The sequence below is a fragment of the Caenorhabditis remanei genome, chromosome V (assembly GCF_010183535.1).
Source record: "Caenorhabditis remanei strain PX506 chromosome V, whole genome shotgun sequence".
NCBI lineage: Eukaryota > Metazoa > Nematoda > Chromadorea > Rhabditida > Rhabditidae > Caenorhabditis > Caenorhabditis remanei.
Genome location: NC_071332.1, coordinates 1,025,463 through 1,048,603, shown reverse-complemented (window position 1 = coordinate 1,048,603; position 23,141 = coordinate 1,025,463). Strand labels below are relative to the sequence as shown.

Here is a 23,141-nt window from a genome sequence, read left to right as displayed (position 1 = left end):
GTGATGAGGCTATCGAATCGTGTTTTTCCTACGTTTGGATTGCGTTGTTACTACTACAAAGTTTGCGAAAATATGGCGATCCGCAACCTGAGATCACTAGAGAATTTAATAGTCACCAAACGTTCAGGTCATTCAGGATTTTTTTCGAAACATTTCAGTTTCCAAATGTGACAGTTGCGAAACGACTAGTTACAAAGTGTCTAAGAAAATAGAATTAATAAAAAATCGATGTGGATCTACAGACTTTTGAGTATTAGCATGATAATTATTTAAAGCTAAAGTCTTACTGAATTCATCTGGAAAAACGATTTAAATCAGCTTGATTTCAGATTGCAAGTGCTATGACCTATCATACATGTCAAAACTATGCAGACGCATTTCTAGACGCAAACATTCTAAGCAAAGAAATAATGCACACGCAGCTTATGCTAAATGACTCATAAATATTGTAATTAGTTTCAATCTTGTGAAAAGTTAGCAAAGCTCTGTTTTCAAACAAATCGAATTTGTCAGAATTTGAAAATCACCTGCCGGAACCTGATAATTACTGAAAAACGTTTTTCTCTGAACAAACAGGTTTTTATTCTCAGAGTTTCTTTCCAAAAATTAAGTACATACTATGGCAACTAGTGTCGACCTATATTATGAAACCGTATGGAAATCAAAATGTTCGTCGAATGAGAAGAGTTTTCTGGCTTCCTGGCAAGGATTATCCCTATTTTCACATTCAATGCTTGTCGTGTTTTTACCTTTTTATGCGTTTACGAAATATTGTATTTTGAAAAAAACGCCGAGAACTATGGACTCGGTCAAGTTTGTTTTGTTGAATGCACATTGTTGGTGAGTTGGATATTTCAAATGGGTAAACTTGTGAAGTTGATAAGGTTGATAATGTTAGGACTTTAAAGAATATTCTGCTGGATAAAGGAAAACAATGCTATAAAATTTTTTAAAAAACTATTTTCAAACGCTCCACCTCCCTTCCAAACTGTACACCTACAGTACCTTGATTACTATCAGTTTCTTTCTTTCTATCACAAAGTGTTGAAAAGCAAAATATTTTAAATGTTGAAAAGTTCAGTAATGTGACAACATGTTCCGACTTCAAGAACAATCTCACTTACTCAAATATATTGTCTGTGTAGTTCATACCAAGGTCTTTTCTTTGTAGCTAATGACGTTTCTACCATCACCATTGCAGCTGTTGAGGCATGAGTCTTCAAAATGTATATCACTAAACTAGCGAGAGGAGGAGAGAGTGCAGAGAAGCCAGACACTCTCGCTTGTCTTCGCACCCTTTCTCACTGTGTTTCTGCTTCTCATGTTTAAATGCTTATATTTTAGAACCTACGATAGCAGTCGAAAAGTTGTCAACTCGAACATTATCTTAACAAAAGCTCTTGAGATCTTCCTCTAGGTTCTAATTCACTGTTCTCCCTTCTTCCAGGTCCTGTTACTGTGACATTCTAATCTGCTCCCTCATCACTCCTTACTTTTTCTTTCCAACAATTTCCGGCTTCCCCGTCGGTCTCCTCCGCGTGCTCGGAGTTCCCACATCAGTTCAAACTTTTATTGGATACGTCTCATTGTTGTGTGAGAAAGGAATTATTTTTCAATCGAAAAATCGAAAAATTCCAGTTATGGGTACCTCACTAGTGGCATTACTCGAAAATCGAAGCAATTGTATTCCAAGTAATCGATTTCGAATAACAAAACAGAGAACTAGATTTTTATATTATTTATTTAATTGTACGGTAATTATCGGTTATATAATACCGCCATTTTGTTATATCCCCGAGCAGGAATCAGCGAAATTGTTTCTTTTGCAGGTAGACGTTTGAGATAATTAACAAAATATATTCTCCTTTGATTGTTCCAGACTATACCTTGTCCCACTGAAGAGTTCTTCTACACCGAAGTTTTTGTATGGACCATCGACAAACTTTGGAGTAATTATATATGGGTGGCCAGTGGATCGATAGTACTCATTATCCTTTCTCAACTTATATTTTATTCTATTTGTTGTGTATACTATCTCTATTTCTCCACCGCAGTTATTATCTCTCCAAAAACTCGAAAATATCAGCGTTCTTTTTTCTTGGGCACCGTCGCCCAGGTAGTGGTCCCTTTTATATTTTTAGTGATCCCAGTGGGCGGTCTAATCTCAAGTATTTATTTCGATTATAACAATCAAGCACTTAACAATTCTATTGTTTTACTTTATTCGTTTCATGGATTTGCATCAACTATTATTATCACACTGGTCCATCATCCATACAGAACGTTTCTAATTGAAGTGGTCACATTCTATAGAAACTCAGGTAAGCAACATTTTTGAATAGTTGGTGGTATATGAAGAAACTGATATAATTGGAAAATTAGAAGATTTTGAATCTATAAATGAATTTTTACAAAGATATAAAAAAATTGAAAATGTTTATGCCTAGAATTCATCGAAATTTCAGAAACTTCTCAATTTGCAGTCTTAGAAACTTAGTTCTGTAAACTTTGTAAGATATTTGAAATCCAAAATTGACCAGAATTGGGTTGACGATGAATATGAGCTCTAATAACTCTCAAATTCAGAGAAATACGTCTCAACGGGAGGGGCGTCCAACGAGTCCAACAACGGTCGAATGGGATCAAGAAGGCCACTAAATCGTGTTATTCCTACGTTTTGATTGGGGGGGTTAATAGATTTTTCAAGATTTAGTTTATGTAATGATAAACTTTTCTGAAAATTTCAAAATGTATTATTTTAGCTCATAGAGGAAACTTACGATACTTACATAGTTAAAGTCAGATTAATGCGACAATGATATTGGGACAACGTTTGTTTTTTTAGACGCAGGGAAAATATCAATATTTATGGAGATTTCAATAAAGCGCAATTGGGAAAGATGTTCTGCATCTACGACGTTTGTGAAATATGACGATCAACAACCTGAGAACACTCTAGAATGTTATAGTCACCAAACGTTCAGGTCATATAGGACAGTTTTTTAGAAACACTTCAATTTTCAAATGTCATACTGAATTCGACCTGTTCTTAGCAACAAGACCTGACGATGGAGTCGGTGAACATTGCGTTTGTCAGAAATTGTCAGAATTTGAGAAGTACCTGCTGGAAACTGATTACTACCGAAAACCTTGATTACGTTTTTCTCTGAACATGTTACCTGCTGAACCTGCTGATTACCATCTTACGATCGCAAAATAGTAATTTCGAAAAGGTGCGTGTTTTTACTTGAACATTTTCTGTTTAGTGGAAAATTTGATATTCTTACGGAGTTATTGAAGCAAATTGAAAATATGTCTTTGATTCCATTTAATGACCACTTTTTGACTTCATCAAAAGATAACTCAAGATAGAACCCCTAGCACATAATCAATCAGAAAACAGTTATCAGCCTTCATCACAATAGAACACTATGAAAAGTTACAGATACTCGTATCAAATATTATCAAAAACTTTATACTTTCTTTCTATTCTTCTGACCCCCTCATTTTTACTTCGAACGTTTTACCGTTTAGACTCGGTCAGGTGATCTGCGAGCGTTCCGCAAATAATACTCATAGGGACAGGTGAGAGCGCGTCATTAATCAATAATGTGAAAAAGTCAGCCTGTGTTCCCATTGTTCTTCACACGACCTGACCGCCATCTGTCACTTATCTTTATGGGAAATCTAACAGAGGATGACAAATAGCTCACGCCGCAAGTCCAAATGAGGTCAGAAAAACACTGTCCTATTTTCTCAATAATGTTAACACAAACCACCTGTTCACTTATCTCCATGGGAAATCTCTTTTTATGTCCTATCCAATTAGACCAGCAGATGGCGGTTTTCATTCTAGACTCCTCCCACTGTCCCCAGTCTTCTCACATTATTCTCTTGGCTCAGTCGTCCACTATTTTCCCGTACTGGATGGTGACTCATCTATTTTCTCTTTTTTATTGACCATCTTTGAGATATCCCCATAACCGTGATTTATCTCGTACTTATATTCTCTATTCGCTCACTAAATTAACAAATTAGTGTTTTCTATTTCAGTGTTGAAGTGAAGCAGATCGAGAAGAAACCGACCGTCATGAAGGATGAGGAAAGATCGAGTGCAAGATGCGGTTCTCAAGAAAGCGGAAAGCGGTATTTTAAAATCACAGTAAATTCGGTAGTCAATTTCTTTTTCAGTGCTCAAGTGAAGCGGATCGAAAAAACGTCAACCGTCGTGAGGGAAAAGGAGAAGTCGTCGAGTACGAGATGCGGTTCTCAAGAAAGCGGAAAGCGGTGAGTTGGGTTTATGGGGTCTACTTATAGTGAATTCACATTTAAAATTGATTCTGAGAAAAAACGTTTTTGAGAAATTTTGGTTAAGATAGTTAATTCAGCTGAAGGTGGTGGGTCGCCGCTTCGGCTGGTACCGTAACCTGATGTTGGACTGACTATCTTAGTGAATTCACAACATTTAAAATTGATTCTTAGAAAAAACGTTTTTGAGAAATTTTGGTTAGGATAGTTAATTCGGCTGAAGGTGGTGGGTCGCCGCTTCGGCTGGTACCGTAACCTGATGTTGGACTGACTATCTTAGTGAATTCACAACATTTAAAATTGATTCTTAGAAAAAACGTTTTTGAGAAATTTTGGTTAGGATAGTTAATTCAGCTGAAGGTGGTGGGTCGCCGCTTCGGCTGGTACCGTAACCTGATGTTGGACTGACTATCTTAGTGAATTCACATTTAAAATTGATTCTGAGAAAAAACGTTTTTGAGAAATTTTGGTTAAGATAGTTAATTCGGCTGAAGGTGGTGGGTCGCCGCTTCGGCTGGTACCGTAACCTGATGTTGGACTGACTATCTTAGTGAATTCACATTTAAAATTGATTCTGAGAAAAAAAGTTTTTGAGAAATTTTGGTTAAGATAGTTAATTCGGCTGAAGGTGGTGGGTCGCCGCTTCGGCTGGTACCGTAACCTGATGTTGGATTGACTATCTTAGTGAATTCACATTTAAAATTGATTCTTAGAAAAAACGTTTTTGAGAAATTTTGGTTAGGATAGTTAATTCAGCTGAAGGCGGTGGGTCGCCGCTTCGGCTGGTACCGTAACAATTCACGATGATAGTCACTCAACATCGGGTTATAGTAGGTCCCGAAAGTCCCGACCCACCGCCTTTCAGCGAAATTGACTATCATTTCAAAAGTTCATTAGAAACCTAGGTTCCTAAAAAGAAAAAAAAAGCGGTGCAAAAATGATTATCCGACCTTTTTTTCTAATTTTCTTTGAAATTATGTAATTTGTTGCTTTGGTTCAATATTTCAGCTATTTTCGGTTAATTTTCGCTTCACTGAACATCACTGTTTTTAAAACAGCGCTCTGTTGATACGCAATAACATTATCATTAGTGTTTATTACCCATCCGCAGGGGGCTGACCACTAGTTCAAAGTTATGGGGTTATTCAGGTTATGTAAAAATGTATTTTAATACATGTTTTCCTTATTCACGACCGGTGAAAAATATATTTTAATACATATTTTTCTCCCATTTTTCTACATTTCTCCCCAATTTTTTGACAGTTTTTCTACATACGCATGTCGAAAAATGCAAAAAAAGGGAAAAACGCTGTTAGACCAACGGTAAACTGAGATTTGTAAAAATTAGTTTCTCGACTCTCGTGAATAAGAAAAAAATGTATTAAAATACATCTTTACATGACCTGAATAACCCCATTAGGCCTGGGGTCGCGGAGTGGGGCACGTTGCTGATTTCAATTTACGGCGGCTCTCTACCATACTTTATTGTAAGGCTGACTTTTTTCATATAAAATCAGAAAATCGAAAAGATTATGCCAAAAAACAAAACGAACAGAATTTAACGAAAAGAATAATAACAAACCGATTTTCAGACGAAATTTTAGTTCAGATGATGTAACAATAGCGAAAATAAACCGAAAACAGCTGAAATAGTGAACCAAAGCAACAAATTACATAATTTCAAAGGAAATTAGAAAAAAAATGGTCGGATAATCATTTATTCGTCGATTTTTTCGACTTTTTTTGAATGCACCGCCTTTTAAAAAGTCCGTATTCTGACGTGACGGTGTTTGCAGGGAATGCACAAGACCTGACGATGGAATTGGTGAACATTGTGTATGCTTAATTCCGAGCAAAATCCATAGATTTGTCATAATTTGAAGGGTTGATTACTACTGCAGAACTTGATCACTTTTTTGTTTAAAAGTGTTTACTGTTGGTTTTAATATTAAGGTCGCCTTTTTTTAATGATAAACTTTTCTGAAAATTTTGTTTTTTTCAGTTTTAAGAAGAATGTTTGTTCTAATAAATCGTTATTTTTCTAAACGCAAACATTATTAGCAAAGAAAAAATGCACACGCAGCTTATGGCTAATGACCCACAAAATTCCTTCGCCAAATTACTCAAAAATCTCGAATAGTACGCCAAAATGTGAATACAACAAAAACAAACTATATTTTCAGTCATCGTATTAACGGATTTTCAACAAATCTGTTTTCAATTCAGTTATGAGAGTTTGGAATTAGTCAGCCGTGTGAGAAGTTAACAATGCTCTGATTTCAAGCAAAATCCATTAGTTTGTCAGAACTTGAAGAGCACCTGCCGGAACCTGATAATTATTGAAAAACTTGATTGCATTTTTCTTTGAACAAATAGCTATTACTTTTCACCTGTAACTTTAATTTCGCCTTCATCTCAATTTCAAATTTCTTTCACTCACGTTTCCGCCTATCAAAAAATGAAACAAATGATATGACAACTAGTATCGATCTCTATTATGAGACCGTGTGGAAATCAAAATGTTCGTCGAATGAGAAGAGTTTTCTGGCTTCCTGGCAAGGATTATCCCTATTTTCACATTCAATGCTTGTCGTGTTTTTACCTTTTTATGCGTTCACGACATATTGTATTTTGAAGAAAACGCCGAGGACTATGGACTCGGTGAAGTTTGTTTTGTTGAATGCACATTGTTGGTGAGTTGAATTTAACAAAAACTTTTAAGATCTTAAAGTTCTCAGTTCACTGTTCTCCCATTTCTCAGGTCCTGCTACTGTGACATTTTAGCCTGTTCCCTCATCACCCCATACTTCTTCTTCCCGACAATGTGTGGGTTCCCCGTCGGTCTCCTCCGTGTGCTCGGAGTTCCCACATCAGCTCAAACGTTTATTGGAATCGTCTCATTGTTGTGTGAGTTGAACTCAATTATTTTTATTCTTATAATCGAAAATTCCAGTTATGGGTATCTCAGTAGTGGCATTATTCGAGAATCGGAGCAGTTGTATTCCAAGTAATCGATTTCGAATAACAAAAAAGAGATCTAGATTTTTATATTATTTATTTAATTGTACGGTAATCATCGCGTATATAATACCACCATTTTGTTATATCCCCAAGCAGGAATCAGCGAAATTATTTATTTTGCAGGTAGGTGTTTAGTGAAGAGAAATTTTTAGCCTAATTGTTTCTTCCAGACAATTCCTTGTCCCACTGAAGAGTTTTTCTACGCCGAAGTTTTTGTATGGACCATTGACAAGTTTTGGAATAACTATATATGGATGGCCACTGGATCGATAGTACTCATTATCCTTTCTCAAGGTTTATTCTATGCTATCTGTTGTATATACTATCTCTATTTCTCCACCGCAGTTATTATCTCTACAAAAACTCAAAAATATCAGCGCTCCTTCTTCCTGGGAACCGTCGCCCAAGTAGTGGTCCCTTTTATATTTTTAGTGATCCCAGTGGCCACTGGGATCTCAAGTATTTATTTCGATTACTACAATCAGGTCCTTAACAATTATTGCGTTTTATTTTTGTCGCTTCATGGATTCGCAGCAACTATTATTATTACACTGGTTCATCACCCATACAGAACATTTCTGATTAAAGTGATCGCATTCTATAGAAGCTCAGGTAGGTCAACATTTTTGAGTGATTACAGCTGACCGATGAATGTGAGCTCTAATAACTACTAAATTCAGAGAAACACATCTTAACGGGTGCGACTTCCAACGTGTCAAACAATGTTCGAGCGGGAACGGGGAGGCATCGTGTTATTCCTACGTTCTAATTGGGTTGATAGATTTGTTAATATTTAGTTATTGTAATGGTAAACTTTTCTGAAATTCTCTTATTATATCGCTAGGAAATAGAAATAAGATGAAATTTTGAGTACTTTATGGTTCAACAGGTTTTTTTGAGAATTGACGGGTCCAATACCTAACACTGAGAATTAACATGTGTTTATTATTGATTCTTCAGCAGTTTCTTATTGTCTTGCATGCGTAAAACTGATCAGCTCTTTTTCAAAAAGCTTCTACATTTGTGTTCGAAATAATTGAGGGTACATGTTTTGGACGATAGAAAAGAAGAAAAAAAGGGAAAACGGTTGAAAAAAAAACATTCGCCAATTCTCAAAACTCCCCCGTTAAACCATACATCACCAAAAGTTTTTATCATCAATTGTTTTTGTTTTTTTCTAGATGGAGACATTGTTACTAAAGAAAGAATGCACACACAGCTCATGCCTAATGACCCACAAAACTCCTTCGCCTCAAAAAGTGACTCAAAAAACACAAATAGTGGGCGTGTTAGAAAATGTGATTACAACAAAAATAACCTATGTTTCTGTCAACTGGAAAAAAGGCTTTTCAAGGCGTCACCTGTTTTGGTGACTTTCAAAAATTTGGAATTACTCAACCTTGTGAAAAGTTAGCAAGTCACTAATTTTGAGCAAAATCCATATATTTGTCAGAATTTGAAGGGCACCTGCCCGAGACAAACCAATACTTCAAAACTTGATTACTTTTTTCTTTGAAAGATCAAACCTCCCTTACTTTTCATCTGTTGATTTCAATCTTAAAGTTGCCTGCATCTCATTAAAAATCTTTTTCACTCAGGCTTCCATTTAAGCAAAAAAATGAAACGAATGCTATGACAACTAGTACCGACTTCTATTATGAAACCGAATGGAAATCAAAATGTTCGTCGAATGAGAAGAGTTTTCTGGCTTCCTGGCAAGGATTATCCCTATTTTCACATTCAATGCTTGTCGTGTTTTTACCTTTTTATGCGTTTACGACATATTGTATTTTGAAGAAAACGCCGAGGACTATGGACTCGGTGAAGTTTGTTTTGTTGAATGCACATTGTTGGTGAGTTGGATTTTGTTCATATAACAAAAAACTTAAATCTTCGTTTTAATCACACAAATATACTACAAAACGTAAAGTTTACAGGTGCTGTTACTGTGACATTCTAATCTGCTCCCTCATCACTCCTTATTTTTTCTTCCCAACAATTTCTGGCTTTCCCGTCGGTCTCCTCCGTGTGCTCGGAGTTCCCACATCAACTCAAACGTTTATTGGATTGGTCTCATGCATGTGTGAGTTGAACTCAATTATGTTTCAATCAAATAATCAAAAAATTCCAGTTATGGGTACCTCACTTGTGGCATTATTCGAAAATCGGAGCAGTTGCATTCCAAGTAATCGTTTTCGAATAACAAAAAAGAGATCTAGGTTTTTATATTATTTATTTAATTGTACGGTAATTATCGGTTATTTAATACCGCCTTTTTGTAATATTCCGGAGCAGGAATCTGCGAAATTATTTCTTTTGCAGGTAGGCATTTCAGTGAAAAAAATTTAAGCCTAATAGTTCGTTCCAGACAATCCCTTGCCCCACTGAAGAGTTCTTCTACACCGAAGTCTTCGTTTGGACCATTGACAAATTTTGGTATAACTACTTATGGATGACTACAGGGTCCATGGTACTCATTATCCTTTTACAAGTTTTATTTTATTCAATTTGTTGTCTATACTACCTCTATATCTCCACAGCAGCTATGATTTCTCCAAAAACTCGAAAATATCAGCGCTCCTTCTTCTTGGGAACAATCGCCCAGGCTGTGGTCCCTTTAATATTTTTAGTGATCCCAGTGGCCAGTGGGATCTCATTCATTTATTTTGATTATTATAATCAGGCACTCAACAATTCTTGTGTTTTATTTCTGTCACTTCATGGATTTGCATCAACTATTATTATTACACTGGTTCATCATCCATACAGAAGGTTCCTGATTAAAATTGTCACATTCGATAGAAGCTCAGGTAGGTCAACATTTTTCAATAATTACAGCTGACGATAAACATGAACTCTAATAACTTTTGAATTTAGAGAAACACATCTCAACGGGTGGCGCATCCTACGTGACAAACAACTTTCGAGCGGAAATGAGGAGGCTATCGAATCGTGTTGTTCCTACGTTTCAATTGGGCTGGTAGATTTTTCAAGATTCAGTTTTTGAAATGATAAATGTTTCTGAAATTTTCATGTCGTATTATTTCAGCACACAGAGGATACTTGCGATACTCACATAGTAAGAGTCTGGAGTAATTGTTTACGAAGATTTCGATAGCGCTTGTGAAAAATGTTAGGCAACTACGACGTTTGAGAAACACTTCAGTATTTTCTAGTCAACAAACGTTCAGGTCATTCATGACAATTTTGTGAAAACTTTTAGTTTCCAAATGTCGCAGTTGCAAAACGGCTAGTTGGAAAGTGTCTAAAAAAAGAAATTTATGAAAGTGAGATGTGAACCTGCGAAGGTCAAGCTATCTACAAAAACTATTTAATATCAGCATGCACAATCATTTCTATTCTCCAGTCTTCAAGCAAGTATTGATTTTGTCTCCAAGTGGGGAAAATCCAATTCCCTCCTCACAATTTCTAATTTTACTTGACTCCTTTCAAGTTGATTACTTTTTTCATTGAAAGATCAAATCTCTCTTACTTTTCACCTGTTGGTTTCAATATTAATGTCGCCTGCATCTCATTAAAAAATTTTTCACTCAGGTTTCGACCTACGATAAAATGAAACGAATGTTATGGCAACTAGCATCGACCTCTATTATGAAACCGTGTGGAAATCAAAATGTTCATCGAATGAGAAGAGTTTTCTGGCTTCCTGGCAAGGATTATCCCTATTTTCACATTCAATGCTTGTCGTGTTTTTACCGTTTTATGTGTTCACGACATATTGTATTTTGAAGAAAACGCCGAGGACTATGGACTCGGTGAAGTTTGTTTTGTTGAATGCACATTGTTGGTGAGTTGCATTTTTTTCAAAGGAAAAAATAAATTTATAAATATTCGTTTTTATCATACACATATACTTCACAACTTCATGATTACAGGGCTTGCTACATTGACATTCTAGTCTGCTCCCTCATCACTCCTTACTTTTTCTTCCCAACAATTTCCGGCTTCCCCGTTGGCCTCCTCCGGGTGTTCGGAGTTCCCACATCAGCCCAAGTGTTTATTGGATTGACCTCAAGCATGTGTGAGTATGAACTTAAATATTATTTAATCTAATGGCACAACAATTTCAGTCATGGGTACCTCACTTGTGGCATTATTCGAGAATCGGAGCAGTTGTATTCCAAGTAATCGATTTCGAATAACAAAAAAGAGATCTAGGTTTTTATATTTTTTATTTAATTGCATGGTAATTATTGGTTATTTAATACCACCATTTTGTAATATTCCTGAGCAAGAATCAGCGAAATTCTTTCTTCTGCAGGTAGGCGTTCAAGATAATGAACTAAATCTATTCTCATCTGATTGTTCCAGACAATCCCTTGTCCCACTGAAGAGTTCTTCTACACCGAAGTTTTTGTATGGACAATTGACAAATTTTGGTATAACTATCTATGGATAGCTACTGGATCGATGGTACTTATTCTCCTTTTTCAAATTATTTTTTATTCTGTCTGTTGTATATACTATCTCTATATCTCCACAGCAGCTATGATTTCTCCGAAAACTCGAAAATATCAGCGCTCCTTCTTCCTGGGAACCGTCGCCCAGGTAGTGGTCCCTTTTATATTTTTAGTGATCCCAGTGGGCGGTCTGATCTCAAGTATTTATTTCGATTATTACAATCAGGCACTTAACAATTCTTGTGTCTTATTTTTTTCGTTTCATGGATTCGCATCGACTATTATTATTACTCTGGCCCATCATCCATACAGAACGTTTTTATTTAAAGTGGTTACATTTGATAGAAGCTCAGGTAGGTTAACATTTTTGAGTAATGGCAGCTGGAAATGAACATGAGTTCTAATAACTTTTGAATTCAGAGAAACACGTCTCTACGGGTGTCGCGTCCTACGTGCCAAACAACGATTGGGCGGGATTGAGGAGGCTATCGAATCGCGTTACTCCTGTGTTTCAGTTAGGTTGATTGATTTTTCAAGATTCAGTTTTTGTAATAATAAACTTTTCTGAAATTTCCCTAATCTAAAATTCAATAGAGCGCAGTCGCCTTGTATTAAAGACAACACACCTGAGTTATTGACTCCGTATCCACGACAAACCCTACTTTTGCAAGTACGCTCTAAAATGTTAGCTAAAAACACGTTGTTCGCATTACGTGGTGGGGAACATTTGAAACACTTTTACTACAGGAATAGATAAATCACTTGCATCGTTTGCTAGCGTCACTACATATATCATTCCCTGACGTCAACATTAATCTCCGAACTATTCACCTGTTTCAATTTTCGACCTCTTGAAAAATCCCAACTTTAGTCTAGTCAGTTCTCATAACCTTCTAAACGAATGCGTCGCAATTCATATAAATTGTAATTAGAAAATGGGAGTACGTCATCAGATCAAAATCAAGGTTGAGTGGGGAAAAAAGGTCGTGTCAGTTGATTTGATTCGATTCGAAAATGACTTGGAATCGGAATTTTTCTCTCGGAGGGGAAGATAGATAGATGGATGGGAACAGAAAACAGGTCAGTATAATTGGTAAAGGTTTCGGGACGTTTTTGCGACCGGTCAGTTTGAAACTGAGATGTCTGGAAACTGAGATATCCATACTTGTCAACCGGGCCGAGACACGGGCCGGCTCGTAACTCGCGTCAAAATGAATATTATGAGCTGAAAAATATACCAAACTGTAGATCTCGGCGAGTTCTATGTCCGTGACCTACTACGGGCCGGATGGCTATTCGTTAATGTGCCGCGGGCCGGGCTAGAATGGCTTTTTTGGCCATTTTCGCGTTTTTTGGCTCCTTTTCCCGGCCCGCGGCACGTTAATGAATAGCCATCCGGCCCGTAGTGGGCCACGGAGCTAGAACTCGCCGAGATCTACATTTTGGTATACTTTTCAGCTCATAATATTCATTTTGACGCGAGTTACGAGCCGGCCCGGTTGACAAGTATGGAGATATCTGGGGACCATATGTGAGTGAAATATTAAAAACTTTAATGGTTCCGCGTAGAAAAATTGAAGGACACAATCTTGTCGTCTAATTTTAAATCGTGTTGGTTTCAGAACCTCTTATATTGTCTCAAATTTGCTTGTGTACATTTCGACAAAGTAATTTCTCCCTCAAATCGCCCAATTTCAGTGCTAAATAGAATGATTTTGAGCTATATGTCTTAAAATGACCATAACTCTCTAGGCCGTCTTCTGTATGGTTTACCCATAATTTACTTTGTGGGACAATCAGTCATACCGTAACACCCTCTACTCAGGTATTTTTGGGCAAGGGTGGGGCAACGAAATTTTCAATTGGGCCATGTGGCCCGTGAATAGGGCACAGTGCCTACAAAAAGGGCCACATGGCCCAGTGGGCACAGGTTGGGCGCAGGTTGGGCCACAGGTTGAGAGTTAGGAAATACTTGGTGGATGTGGGCACAGGTTGGGCGCTTGGTGAGGATGAATCGGCGCAGCATGGGCACGGAGTGGGCACAAGTTGAGAAATCGCGCTCTACTGCGCACTCTGATTTTTCGCCACGATTTTTCTTATTTATTTCGTTTCTTTTTCAATTTTATCGTCCTTTTTTATAATTCTACTTATTTCGCACAGAAAATGAAACAAATCTAAACTCGACTTAACAGGTAAGACAGTATTTTTTATTTGTTTTTGTTTACTTTTGGTGAAATTTCAGCTGAACAAAAAATGATTTCAACAACACAAGAATCATCACCAACTACGCTCTTCAGCTGCTCATTTTCTTCTATCTTTCTTTTTTTTTTGCATTTAATCTGAATTTTTTGTTGTAATTTGTATATTTGTAGTTTTCACGAAAAATTATTTCCTTTTCCTGTATCCCTATGTTCCATCTTCTAGTTTGACCAATTTCAGCTTATATTATCCTATTACTTTCCATAATTATTGAAATAATTGTTTTGTGTTTGAATTTGACAAATAAATAGTAGAAAAGTAAAAAAATGTGTAATCTTGTTAATTATTGTGATTAATGGGAAAGAGAAAAGGGAGCTGAATGCTGCGCGTTGAACCGAATTTCGGCACTTTGCCCACGAAATGGGCCATGTGGCCCAGAATATGGGCATGATGGCCCGCGTAGGGCGGGCCATACTGCCCATTTTGTGGGCAAAGTAGCCCAAAAATACCTGAGTGCTCATTTTCCACTGAAAACTGCCAAAGTTGATAAGTCTTTGAGCGGTACTGTCTATACATATATACAACGCATTTATTTAAAAAATGTACAATTTTTATTTTTCAAGGTGAAACAGTAAATTTATATTTTTCCATCATCTATGTCCTAGACATGTATTCTTATTTCAACCAAATTGTGTCATCAGTTAGGGGAGAGAGTATTATCAATTGATTAAAAAACAAAAAGAACAAAAAAAAAGAAGAACCTGTTATCTATACATGTTTACATTTTCCGAGGTCAAACATCATTCTCAATCATGATTTTTTTTGGTAATAGTGGTGGTATCTTCAGTGAGGAAGATATGAGAAAAAGATTGTCAAGCAAGTTAATTAAAGAATTCAAGCAGTCTCCACATTTGCACTTTGTTGCTTCTTCTGCTTAGCCGTAGTGACTTGTTTAGCGACTCGAGTGGCTCCGACCATACAGCAACCCAACAGACAAACGGATACCATGAGAGCCATCCAACAAAGATAGAGAATACTGACACAGAAAGCGGTCCAGAAGGTCAAACTGTCGCAGTTGTCATGGTCGTGGTAGATGTTGAGGGTCCAGATGATACCGATTGGGATGCACATGCAGAGGCAGCAGAATGTGAAGCGAGAGATGCGGTGCATTTTGAATGGGGTTGCATTTTTGATGTCGGTTTCAGTTGGTGCCGCGGGAGCAAGGGCTTGACGGGCACGACGCCAACCAATCAAGTAGAATGGGAAATTGAGGGCACTGATGAAAATAACGATTCCTGTGACGATGAGCCAGTAAGGAATGTGTTTATCCTCTTCACAGTTGTGCTTATTGATCCATCCGACAGTGATAAGGAAGATTGACATACAGAATCCAAAGCATGAGGACACGGCTCGTACTGAAAGGAGAAAATGTTGACTGGGAGAACCTTTTTTCAATGAATTCTTGGATTATTACCCATTCGCTGGTGGCTGACTTTAAACGAGCGGGCAGCCACCGGTGAATAGGTAATATAATAAGTACAGGTGAAAACAGGCGGGCCATTAATTAACTAAAAACCTGCTCAGTTTTGATACAGTAGGGATTTTTTCTTTGTGATCATCCCTAATACCTGACGATTTTGGAATAAAAATGTTTTGTAGAATAGTCCAGAAGATTTTTCATCAGATAATTTTGGCCAAATTTTGACATAACTACGGCAAATTTTCAACTTTCTATCAAAATCCCAACCTCTCATTTGGACATTTTGCCACACTAAGATAAATTATCCGATTTACTCATAAACATGTTTTTCGTGTAGATAAAGTGTAGATTACTATTTTTCTAGTTTACAACTTTTTGATAGTTCTTCATGCTTTTGAGATATGCGCCTTTGAAGATGCATCACTGAAAAGAAGAGAGAGAGAGATCGACAGGAAGGGAGAGACGCAGGGTCAGACACTCTCGCTTCTCTGCGCCTTCTCTCTTCCTCATCTCTATGCAAATGTTGGAAAACGCATATCTCAGAATATAGAAGAGCTATCAAAAAGTTGTCAACTACAAAAACGTAGAGCATGAAATTTTGCATATTTTATCAAATTTTTGATAGCTCTGCTCGGCTTGGAGATATAACGCTATGAAAATCGGTCACCAAAAAAGAGACGCAGAGAAGTCGGACGCTCTCGCTTCTCTGCGTCTCCGCTCCTAGTGCTCATTTTTGAGCGCCTTTATCTCAAAATCTGGAAGAGCTATCAAAAAGTTGACAATTACGAAAATGTAGAACTTCTCTTGCTCTAGATTGTCAGCTAAAATTGAAAGTTGTAAGATAAAGTTTAACATCATAGCACAGCCCTCAAAATTTGTTCTTTTTTATTGAAAATTGTTTTAAATGGGTTACCGTAATACCGAAATATTTGAAACTCACAAACAAATAACACTTTCGGCGGCAACTTGTCAGTCCTTTGCACTTTTCTCACCGCTGCATCATACTCATTTCTTACGTCTCGCATTCTCTGTTGTTCAGGCATTTCTATCTGTAAATGGACAGCTGATTGAATCGAAACACAAATGCGACACAAATGAGGAAAGGAAATGGAAAAGAACGGATGAGGCCGCTAATGAGAAAAGGAAGTTGGTGGTGGTGAAGACGATAAGGAAAAAGTGGGCGGGGCGAAAAAGAAGGGGAAAAAGAAAGATCATAGAATGGGAGAGATGGACCAGTGGACAGTCGATTGCAGAGTGATTGTTGACTTTTAGAACAAGAAGACACAAAATAATAAATCATAGACAGAGGCCGTCGAAAATTCATTTTTTTTCGAAATTATCTTACCGTATCAGATGATCTGAATTGAATTGAAACGAGTAAGGAATAAACAAGTCACAAGGTTTTTCATCACACGTCATTATCAAATCAAGAAATCAACCGTGTACATTCCATGAGAGGGTGTAGAGTCTAGTTCTTACCAAATATTAGTTCCGAAAATTGGATGAACCGGTATCAAATTGGTAGTTTTTCATACGAGAGGAGGAGGATTTGTGGTGGCTTAGATAATAAGGACATGTTATCATAGTTGGTGGTGAGAAGATGACGTACTTTTTTGAAAATTTTGAAAATTCTTCGTTTCACAACTTTTTGATAGGATACATAGACTTCTGGCATTATAGGTAAAAAAAAATCACAACCTCCAAAAAATAATTGGTGGTTATCTCAAAAGGGGGCGGAGCTATCAAAAAATTGTCAACTACAAAAATGTGCAAAATTTCAAGTAAATGATTTTTGTAGTTGACAACTTTTTGGTAGCGTTGAGCGCTGAGGAGATATGCGCCTAATAAGTTTATTGGAGAGACGCAGACAGCTAGACGCTCTGGCTTCTCTGTGTCTCTCCACACATTCTAGGCGCTATACGCTTTACATCTATCAAAAAACTGTCAACTAACAAAATATTCCAAATTTTAAGAGCTACAATTTATAGATTACAATTTTTTTCAAAGACCCATCCCCTCAAGAAATGAAGATCGAGGTCAGATTTACCAAAATATTGTAAAGTTTTATAAAATTTTAGTAAACAAAAGTGCGATGTTATACACAAAACTCTAAACTTTTTCAATATTTCATGATGTCATAATGAGAGCTTCTCTGCGTCTCTCTCCCTCTCTTACAGGTCCCTCTCTGACTTTAGAGGCTTATATCTGAAAAACTGGAAGAACTATCAAAAAGTTGTCAACTGCAAAAAGGGAGGTCTAGGTTGAAAAAATAGGAATTTAAAAGAAAAAACTAAAATAGCTCAAGTTGTAGCTTGAAGACGGGCTGTCAAAGTTACCATACTTTCTTGTGTTCAATCGAAACAACTATTCTTCATATTAACATTCTTGATCAACAAGTTTAGAAAAAACCATTTTTATTACCTTAAGCCATTTCCACATCCCTATTACCACCTCTATACTTCCCTTTGCATTGAAGAAGAGTGAGAAAACAACAACAAAAAAGACATGCAGAAAAGATAAAGATGACCCAAATACTATAAATGATACTAATAACGAAAGCAGTCCAATAAGTGAGACCATAGCATTCATCATGCTTTGAGAACATTTTGAACGTCCAGTAGGTTAGGATTGGTGCCATGGCCAGAACAAAAGTGAAGGCGAAATTACAGATGCGATGCATTCGGCATGGAATGAATTTGTTGACTTCTTCCGGCTCGACTTCTCCATCGTGGATGGGTTCCAGATGGTGGTTGATACGCTCTTGACGGTCTTCAAGCGCCTTCTTTTTCTGAAACCCCCAGCTAATTCAAGTTTTCAGTTCCGTTCAAAACTCACTCCATATGCGTAGAACGGCGGGTAGAGTGTACAAAAGAAGACGCCGATTCCAAGCATGAATAGAATCGCCGGAATATCCTTACACGTTCCAAAACTCCATATTGATACGATAATGAGGTATAGCGGGACGAGGACGAAACCGAATTTGGCGACCACGTTTTGAGCTGGAAATGGGAAATTTGGAGTGGATTTACGGTGGGTCACAGTAAATCTAAAAAACAATTTTTGTGACAAATATGTAAACGGCGACAAAAACATGAAAATTCGCTCATCCCAGTTCTTACAACTGCGCTCCACCGAAATTCCCTTGTCTCTTTTTCTCTGAGTCTCTCAATTTCATACACAGTTTCCTTCGGTAGAGCGCGGTTGTTGTAAGAAGCGTGTCACAAATTCATGAGTGCTTGCTGCGTAGCGACTCTCCAATGTTGAACTGATACAGAGTTCTCCATGTCAGAAAGGTTGTGCGGAGGAGTGCTCAGATAACTGATTTCAGAGAACGTCACAAAATTTGTCAAAAAATTTCAAGACATTTTCAGAATCCTCCAATTTTTTACCATATTACTTGTCAACCGAGCCGGCGCGTAACACGCTTAAAACTCAGTTTTATGAATTGAAAATTATACCAAAATATAGGTTTCAGCGTGTTCTATGTCTGTGACCCACTACGTGCCGGAATGCTAGTCGTTTACCTGTCGCGGGGCCGGGAAAAAGTGGAAAAACAAGCAAAAATTGCCAAAACAGCCAATCTAGCGGGACCCGTCGCAGAGAAACCAAAAACCATCCGACGCAGTATTACAGATATAGGTCGAGATCTACATTTTGGTATATTTTTCAGCTCATAATATTGAGTTTTAAGCGAGTTACGTGCCGGCTTGTGTCGGCCCCGTATGCACATTTTTTTGAACGAATTTGGAAAATATTGAAATTTTTTGAAATTTTTTTGAAAAAAATTGAGTTTTCGACTGAAAACAATTACAATTCAATTGAAAGATTGAATGTGTACTATCATTTCAACATTTTCACTCTAAATTTTCAAAAACTTTGCAAAACAAATATTACATGTGTGGTAATAATTCTCTATTTTACCGAAGTTTGATCTTGTTTTCATCAAAAACCAAGCATTCCAAGGGAAAAAACTGAATATATATTTTAAATCAGCATTTTTTCAGCTTTCCAATGATATAGGTCTTGTCCTATAACTCCAAATTGACTCCATGATCTTCAATAGTTAGTCGGACAAAACTGTTTTCAGAGAGCGTGGTAAAACTTGTTCAAAATGTTTCAAAATGTGGAAATTTTCTCAACCGTTTACTGTGTTTCCATAATTTTCTTGCCAATTTACACCGTAGAACATCAAAAACAATTCTGAAGATCTCTTGACCTCTCTTCCCCACCACCCATGACAGTCAACAACCCTTTCTCCCTCTCCCCCCAATCAATACTCACAAGCGATTATAATCCATGCCCATGCCTTTCGAAACACTGAAATTTTCTCCGGGATACTTTCCGCACGTTGCAGTTCATTAACAGTTGATCTGTATTTGTCACGAACTGACATTCATATCAGATGAAGTGGTCAAGCAGGAAGTGTAACAGGGAAGTGGAATGGGGCGATCAATGCGTTAGAAGGAAATAGTAAATGAGAAAAAAGAGAAATGAACGAGAGAGATAGAGTGACTTTGAGAACGCATCTTCAAATCTGATTCTGAGTGCGCGTGAGAACAACAAAACACAAGAAACAGAAAACGGAAATAAAATTTAGAAAAATAATGGTTTGCAAACTTGGAAGTTTAGTAGGTAGAGGTAATTTGAGAGAGGTTTAATGGTCTACGTGGGGATTTCTATTTTGAAAAATTTTCTAACCGAAGAACTGGTATAAACGTTTGCACTGGATACCTCGAGGATCATTTTTATTTGAAACAATACTTTGGACACAGATCAGATTTTGTAAGAAAAAATGTGTTTTTTTCCTAAATATTGAACGTTGAGCAGGGGTCTTCCGAGAAAGCACCTGGTGGACGACCGGACCCGTCATTGAATTTATGCCAATATACACCACAAACTTTTTTTCAGGTTTTCAACATGAAACATAAACAAATGGCACAGAATCAACAATTTTTGCCTAAAATTCATAAAAGCTGCAACGTTTCTCTACTTTTCTCTTATTGTTAGATGTATTACTCTTTCACTCTCATTTTCACCTTGTTGCTCAATTTAAACCACAGACTTTGCCTACTTTCACTATTTTTCAAACGATGGTGGTTATTTAAGGGTAAAGCACCCCTTTATACCATACTTGCAAACCGAGCCGAAACGGGCCAAAACGGGCCGGCGTGTAACTCGCTTCAAACTCAATATTATGCGCAAAAAAATATACCGAAATGTAGATCTCAGCGAGTTCTATGTCTGTGACCTACTACGGGCCGGATGGCTATACGCGTTTTTTGGCACTTTTTCCCGGCCCGCGGCCCATTAACGAATAGCCATCCGGCCCGTAGTAGGTCACGGGCATAGAACTCGTCGAGATCTACATTTTGGTATATTTTTCAGCTCTCAAAACTCAGTTTGTAGCGAGTTACGCGCCGGCCCATGTCGGCCCGTTTCGGCTCGGCTAGCAAGTATATTTATACCCACTGCATCATCGAATCAGTCATCCTATTTAAATGACAAAAATTTTAAGTCAGTGACGAGCATGCCATTCGAATTACCAATAATCATATGCATAGATAGTTTGAAGGCCGCGTCTCTAAAGACTTGCCTTGTAAGACCACCTGTTCAAGCTACTGTTGTTTTGCCTTAAAAATCCTTTTTAGGTTTTCATAAAATCTCTGAATTTCTGTTTTATGCCTTACGTAGTCAATTCCCATTTGCCATGTTTTAAGATGGTTGGACCAGAGGTCAACAAGAAATGTAATAGGAACATAATAGATAAATAAAACGAGAAAGAAACAACTGAAAAAGGGCAGAGAACACATTCAGTTCAAGTTTGTCTCGAATTGGTCAAAACACGAATCAGGCTGACGTTAGATTGATGGAACAACAATATCATGATCAATATACTGGAAAGTGTAAAAAACTTGAGCAAAACCTGAAACAGATTCGGATTTGTTCAACCTAAAATGATTTCTGATTATTATTTTTGTGACGTTATGATCTATTGTTTTTGAAATTCATAAGTTGAAAATATATGAAAACACAAAACACGTCTACTCCGGAAACTTGACTTGATTGTTGGTAGGGGATCGAGAATCATTGTCGTAAATCAAAGAATACATTGTTGGTCGAACTGATAATTATCTGTTCGATATGGGTAAAATCAAGGGGAATCTGAAGGTACTGTTGCTCATTTCTGTTTTTAAGGGTCCAAAAAACGGTCAAGTTGATGGGAAGGGGGCAGAATTTAATTGACAAGAATGACAAACATCCAGATGTCCAAATCCGGTTCAAATTCAAAAAACAAAACACATTTAGCACCAGGTGGGGATCGATCCTGGTCACTCTTTCTGCAGTGGGATACCGTCTACCTCAATCACTGGATCAAGCGGATTTTATGCTAGAACCTCGATTTTTCAACGTTACTAGTATAAAATTTTGTGAATTTTGGGATTTTTCTTGTCTGAAAACTTCTAAAAGCCAAAAACCCCGATTTTTACACTCATCCCAATCAGATTTTGTCTCAAAACTTGTCTATCTGTGTGTCTAGATGTTCAATGTTTTGTCTGTCTGTGTGTCCAGACATCCAGATGTCCAAATGCAGTTCAAATTCAAAAAACAAAAAACATTCGACACCAGGTAGGGAACGAACCCTGGTCACTCTCTGTGCAGTGGGATGCTGTCTACCGTGACCACTAGATCAAGCAGATTTAGCTAGAAAATTTGATTTTTTCACGTTTTAGAGTGAAATTTTGTGAAACTTTGTATTTTTTATGTCTAGAAACCTCTACATGTCAATTTTCAGCCAGAAAACCTAATTTTTAGATTTTGCTTCAAAACTAGTCTATCTGTAAGCTTCTCAGCACAGTTTCTCTCTGCACAGCAACCGCGCTCCGCAGCTAAACAATTTTGAACCCTTTTCATATTTTTCAACACACGTGTTCAAATTAAATCAACCGAATAAAATTTTCCATAATTACAAAAAATGTTTCCGACGTGAGATCCCCTACAAACCCTCCCGAAAAAAATAGAGTATGCCAACCAAATGTCAACGTCCCACGAAGCATCAAGAAACGAATCAGTTCAGTTTTCTAACCGGTTCCCCCCTCGGTACGGTACCCCTCCAAAAAACAAAAATCAAAAAAGAAGCAAAGTGGATTTGAATAATGGAAGACGACGATGATAAGCCGGATCGCCAGGTGGAGAGCATTCGTCTGGAGCTGAATGAGGAGGTGATGGATAAGGACGAGCAGAAGAATGTGTGGGTTGCTCAGAGAATGTTGGGAAAAGGTGCATTCGGTACCGTATACCACGTCTACAATAAGATCAGCAAGCAGGAGGCGGCACTCAAGGTAAGCGCTTTTATCTGTACCCTCCCTGCCTTTTTTATTTTGTGTCGTGGATGGCGCAGGCGGTTGCGCGTCTGTCACCAGTAATCCGACAATTACAGTATACTTTCAGCAGCACCGACCAGTTGTTCCAGTCGTCAACAAGATGACCCATAACCCTCACAATAAGAAGAAGCAACCACTGCAGCGGGAATGGGAACACTAACCGGAATACGGTGACGATTGGAAGTAAATCAAAGAGCAACATCTCAATGTCCAAAATGGCAAAAAGACATCACTAGTTGTTCCGTGTTATTTATTGATAGAGCCACCAATAAAGTTGTTTTCTCTTGTTATTGTATCTTTGCAGGGAGTGATTGGGCAAAAAAGTTGCTC

At 37.5% G+C, this 23,141-nt stretch overlaps 5 protein-coding genes across 5 annotated transcripts; 4 read left to right on the top strand and 1 right to left on the bottom strand.

Annotated features, from left to right (window-relative positions):
* Positions 1 to 2,868: 2,868 nt before the first annotated feature.
* On the top strand, positions 2,869 to 9,532 carry GCK72_016581 (uncharacterized protein; the record flags this gene model as incomplete). Its single annotated transcript, XM_053731568.1, has 8 exons — positions 2,869 to 2,984; positions 4,054 to 4,146; positions 4,192 to 4,287; positions 7,070 to 7,215; positions 7,262 to 7,452; positions 7,500 to 7,941; positions 9,127 to 9,182; positions 9,461 to 9,532. 8 exons carry the CDS (start codon positions 2,869 to 2,871, stop codon positions 9,530 to 9,532), a joined length of 1,212 nt encoding a protein of 403 aa, XP_053580481.1.
* Positions 9,533 to 11,027: 1,495 nt separating this feature from the next.
* GCK72_016580 (uncharacterized protein) lies at positions 11,028 to 11,478 on the top strand (the record flags this gene model as incomplete). Its single annotated transcript, XM_053731567.1, has 3 exons — positions 11,028 to 11,137; positions 11,226 to 11,375; positions 11,421 to 11,478. The coding sequence occupies 3 exons, from the start codon at positions 11,028 to 11,030 to the stop codon at positions 11,476 to 11,478; spliced, it is 318 nt and encodes a 105-aa protein (XP_053580480.1).
* Positions 11,479 to 11,533: 55 nt separating this feature from the next.
* GCK72_016579 (uncharacterized protein) lies at positions 11,534 to 15,329 on the top strand (the record flags this gene model as incomplete). Its single annotated transcript, XM_053731566.1, has 3 exons — positions 11,534 to 11,611; positions 11,662 to 11,763; positions 14,841 to 15,329. 3 exons carry the CDS (start codon positions 11,534 to 11,536, stop codon positions 15,327 to 15,329), a joined length of 669 nt encoding a protein of 222 aa, XP_053580479.1.
* Positions 14,844 to 19,822, bottom strand: GCK72_016578 (uncharacterized protein; the record flags this gene model as incomplete). Its single annotated transcript, XM_053731565.1, has 5 exons — positions 14,844 to 15,364; positions 16,370 to 16,478; positions 17,984 to 18,217; positions 18,265 to 18,428; positions 19,711 to 19,822. 5 exons carry the CDS (start codon positions 19,820 to 19,822, stop codon positions 14,844 to 14,846), a joined length of 1,140 nt encoding a protein of 379 aa, XP_053580478.1.
* A 2,761-nt stretch (positions 19,823 to 22,583) lies between these two features.
* On the top strand, positions 22,584 to 22,971 carry GCK72_016577 (uncharacterized protein; the record flags this gene model as incomplete). The annotated part of the gene is made up of 2 exons (XM_003100416.2): positions 22,584 to 22,769; positions 22,879 to 22,971. 2 exons carry the CDS (start codon positions 22,584 to 22,586, stop codon positions 22,969 to 22,971), a joined length of 279 nt encoding a protein of 92 aa, XP_003100464.2.
* Between the last annotated feature and the right edge of the window lie 170 nt (positions 22,972 to 23,141).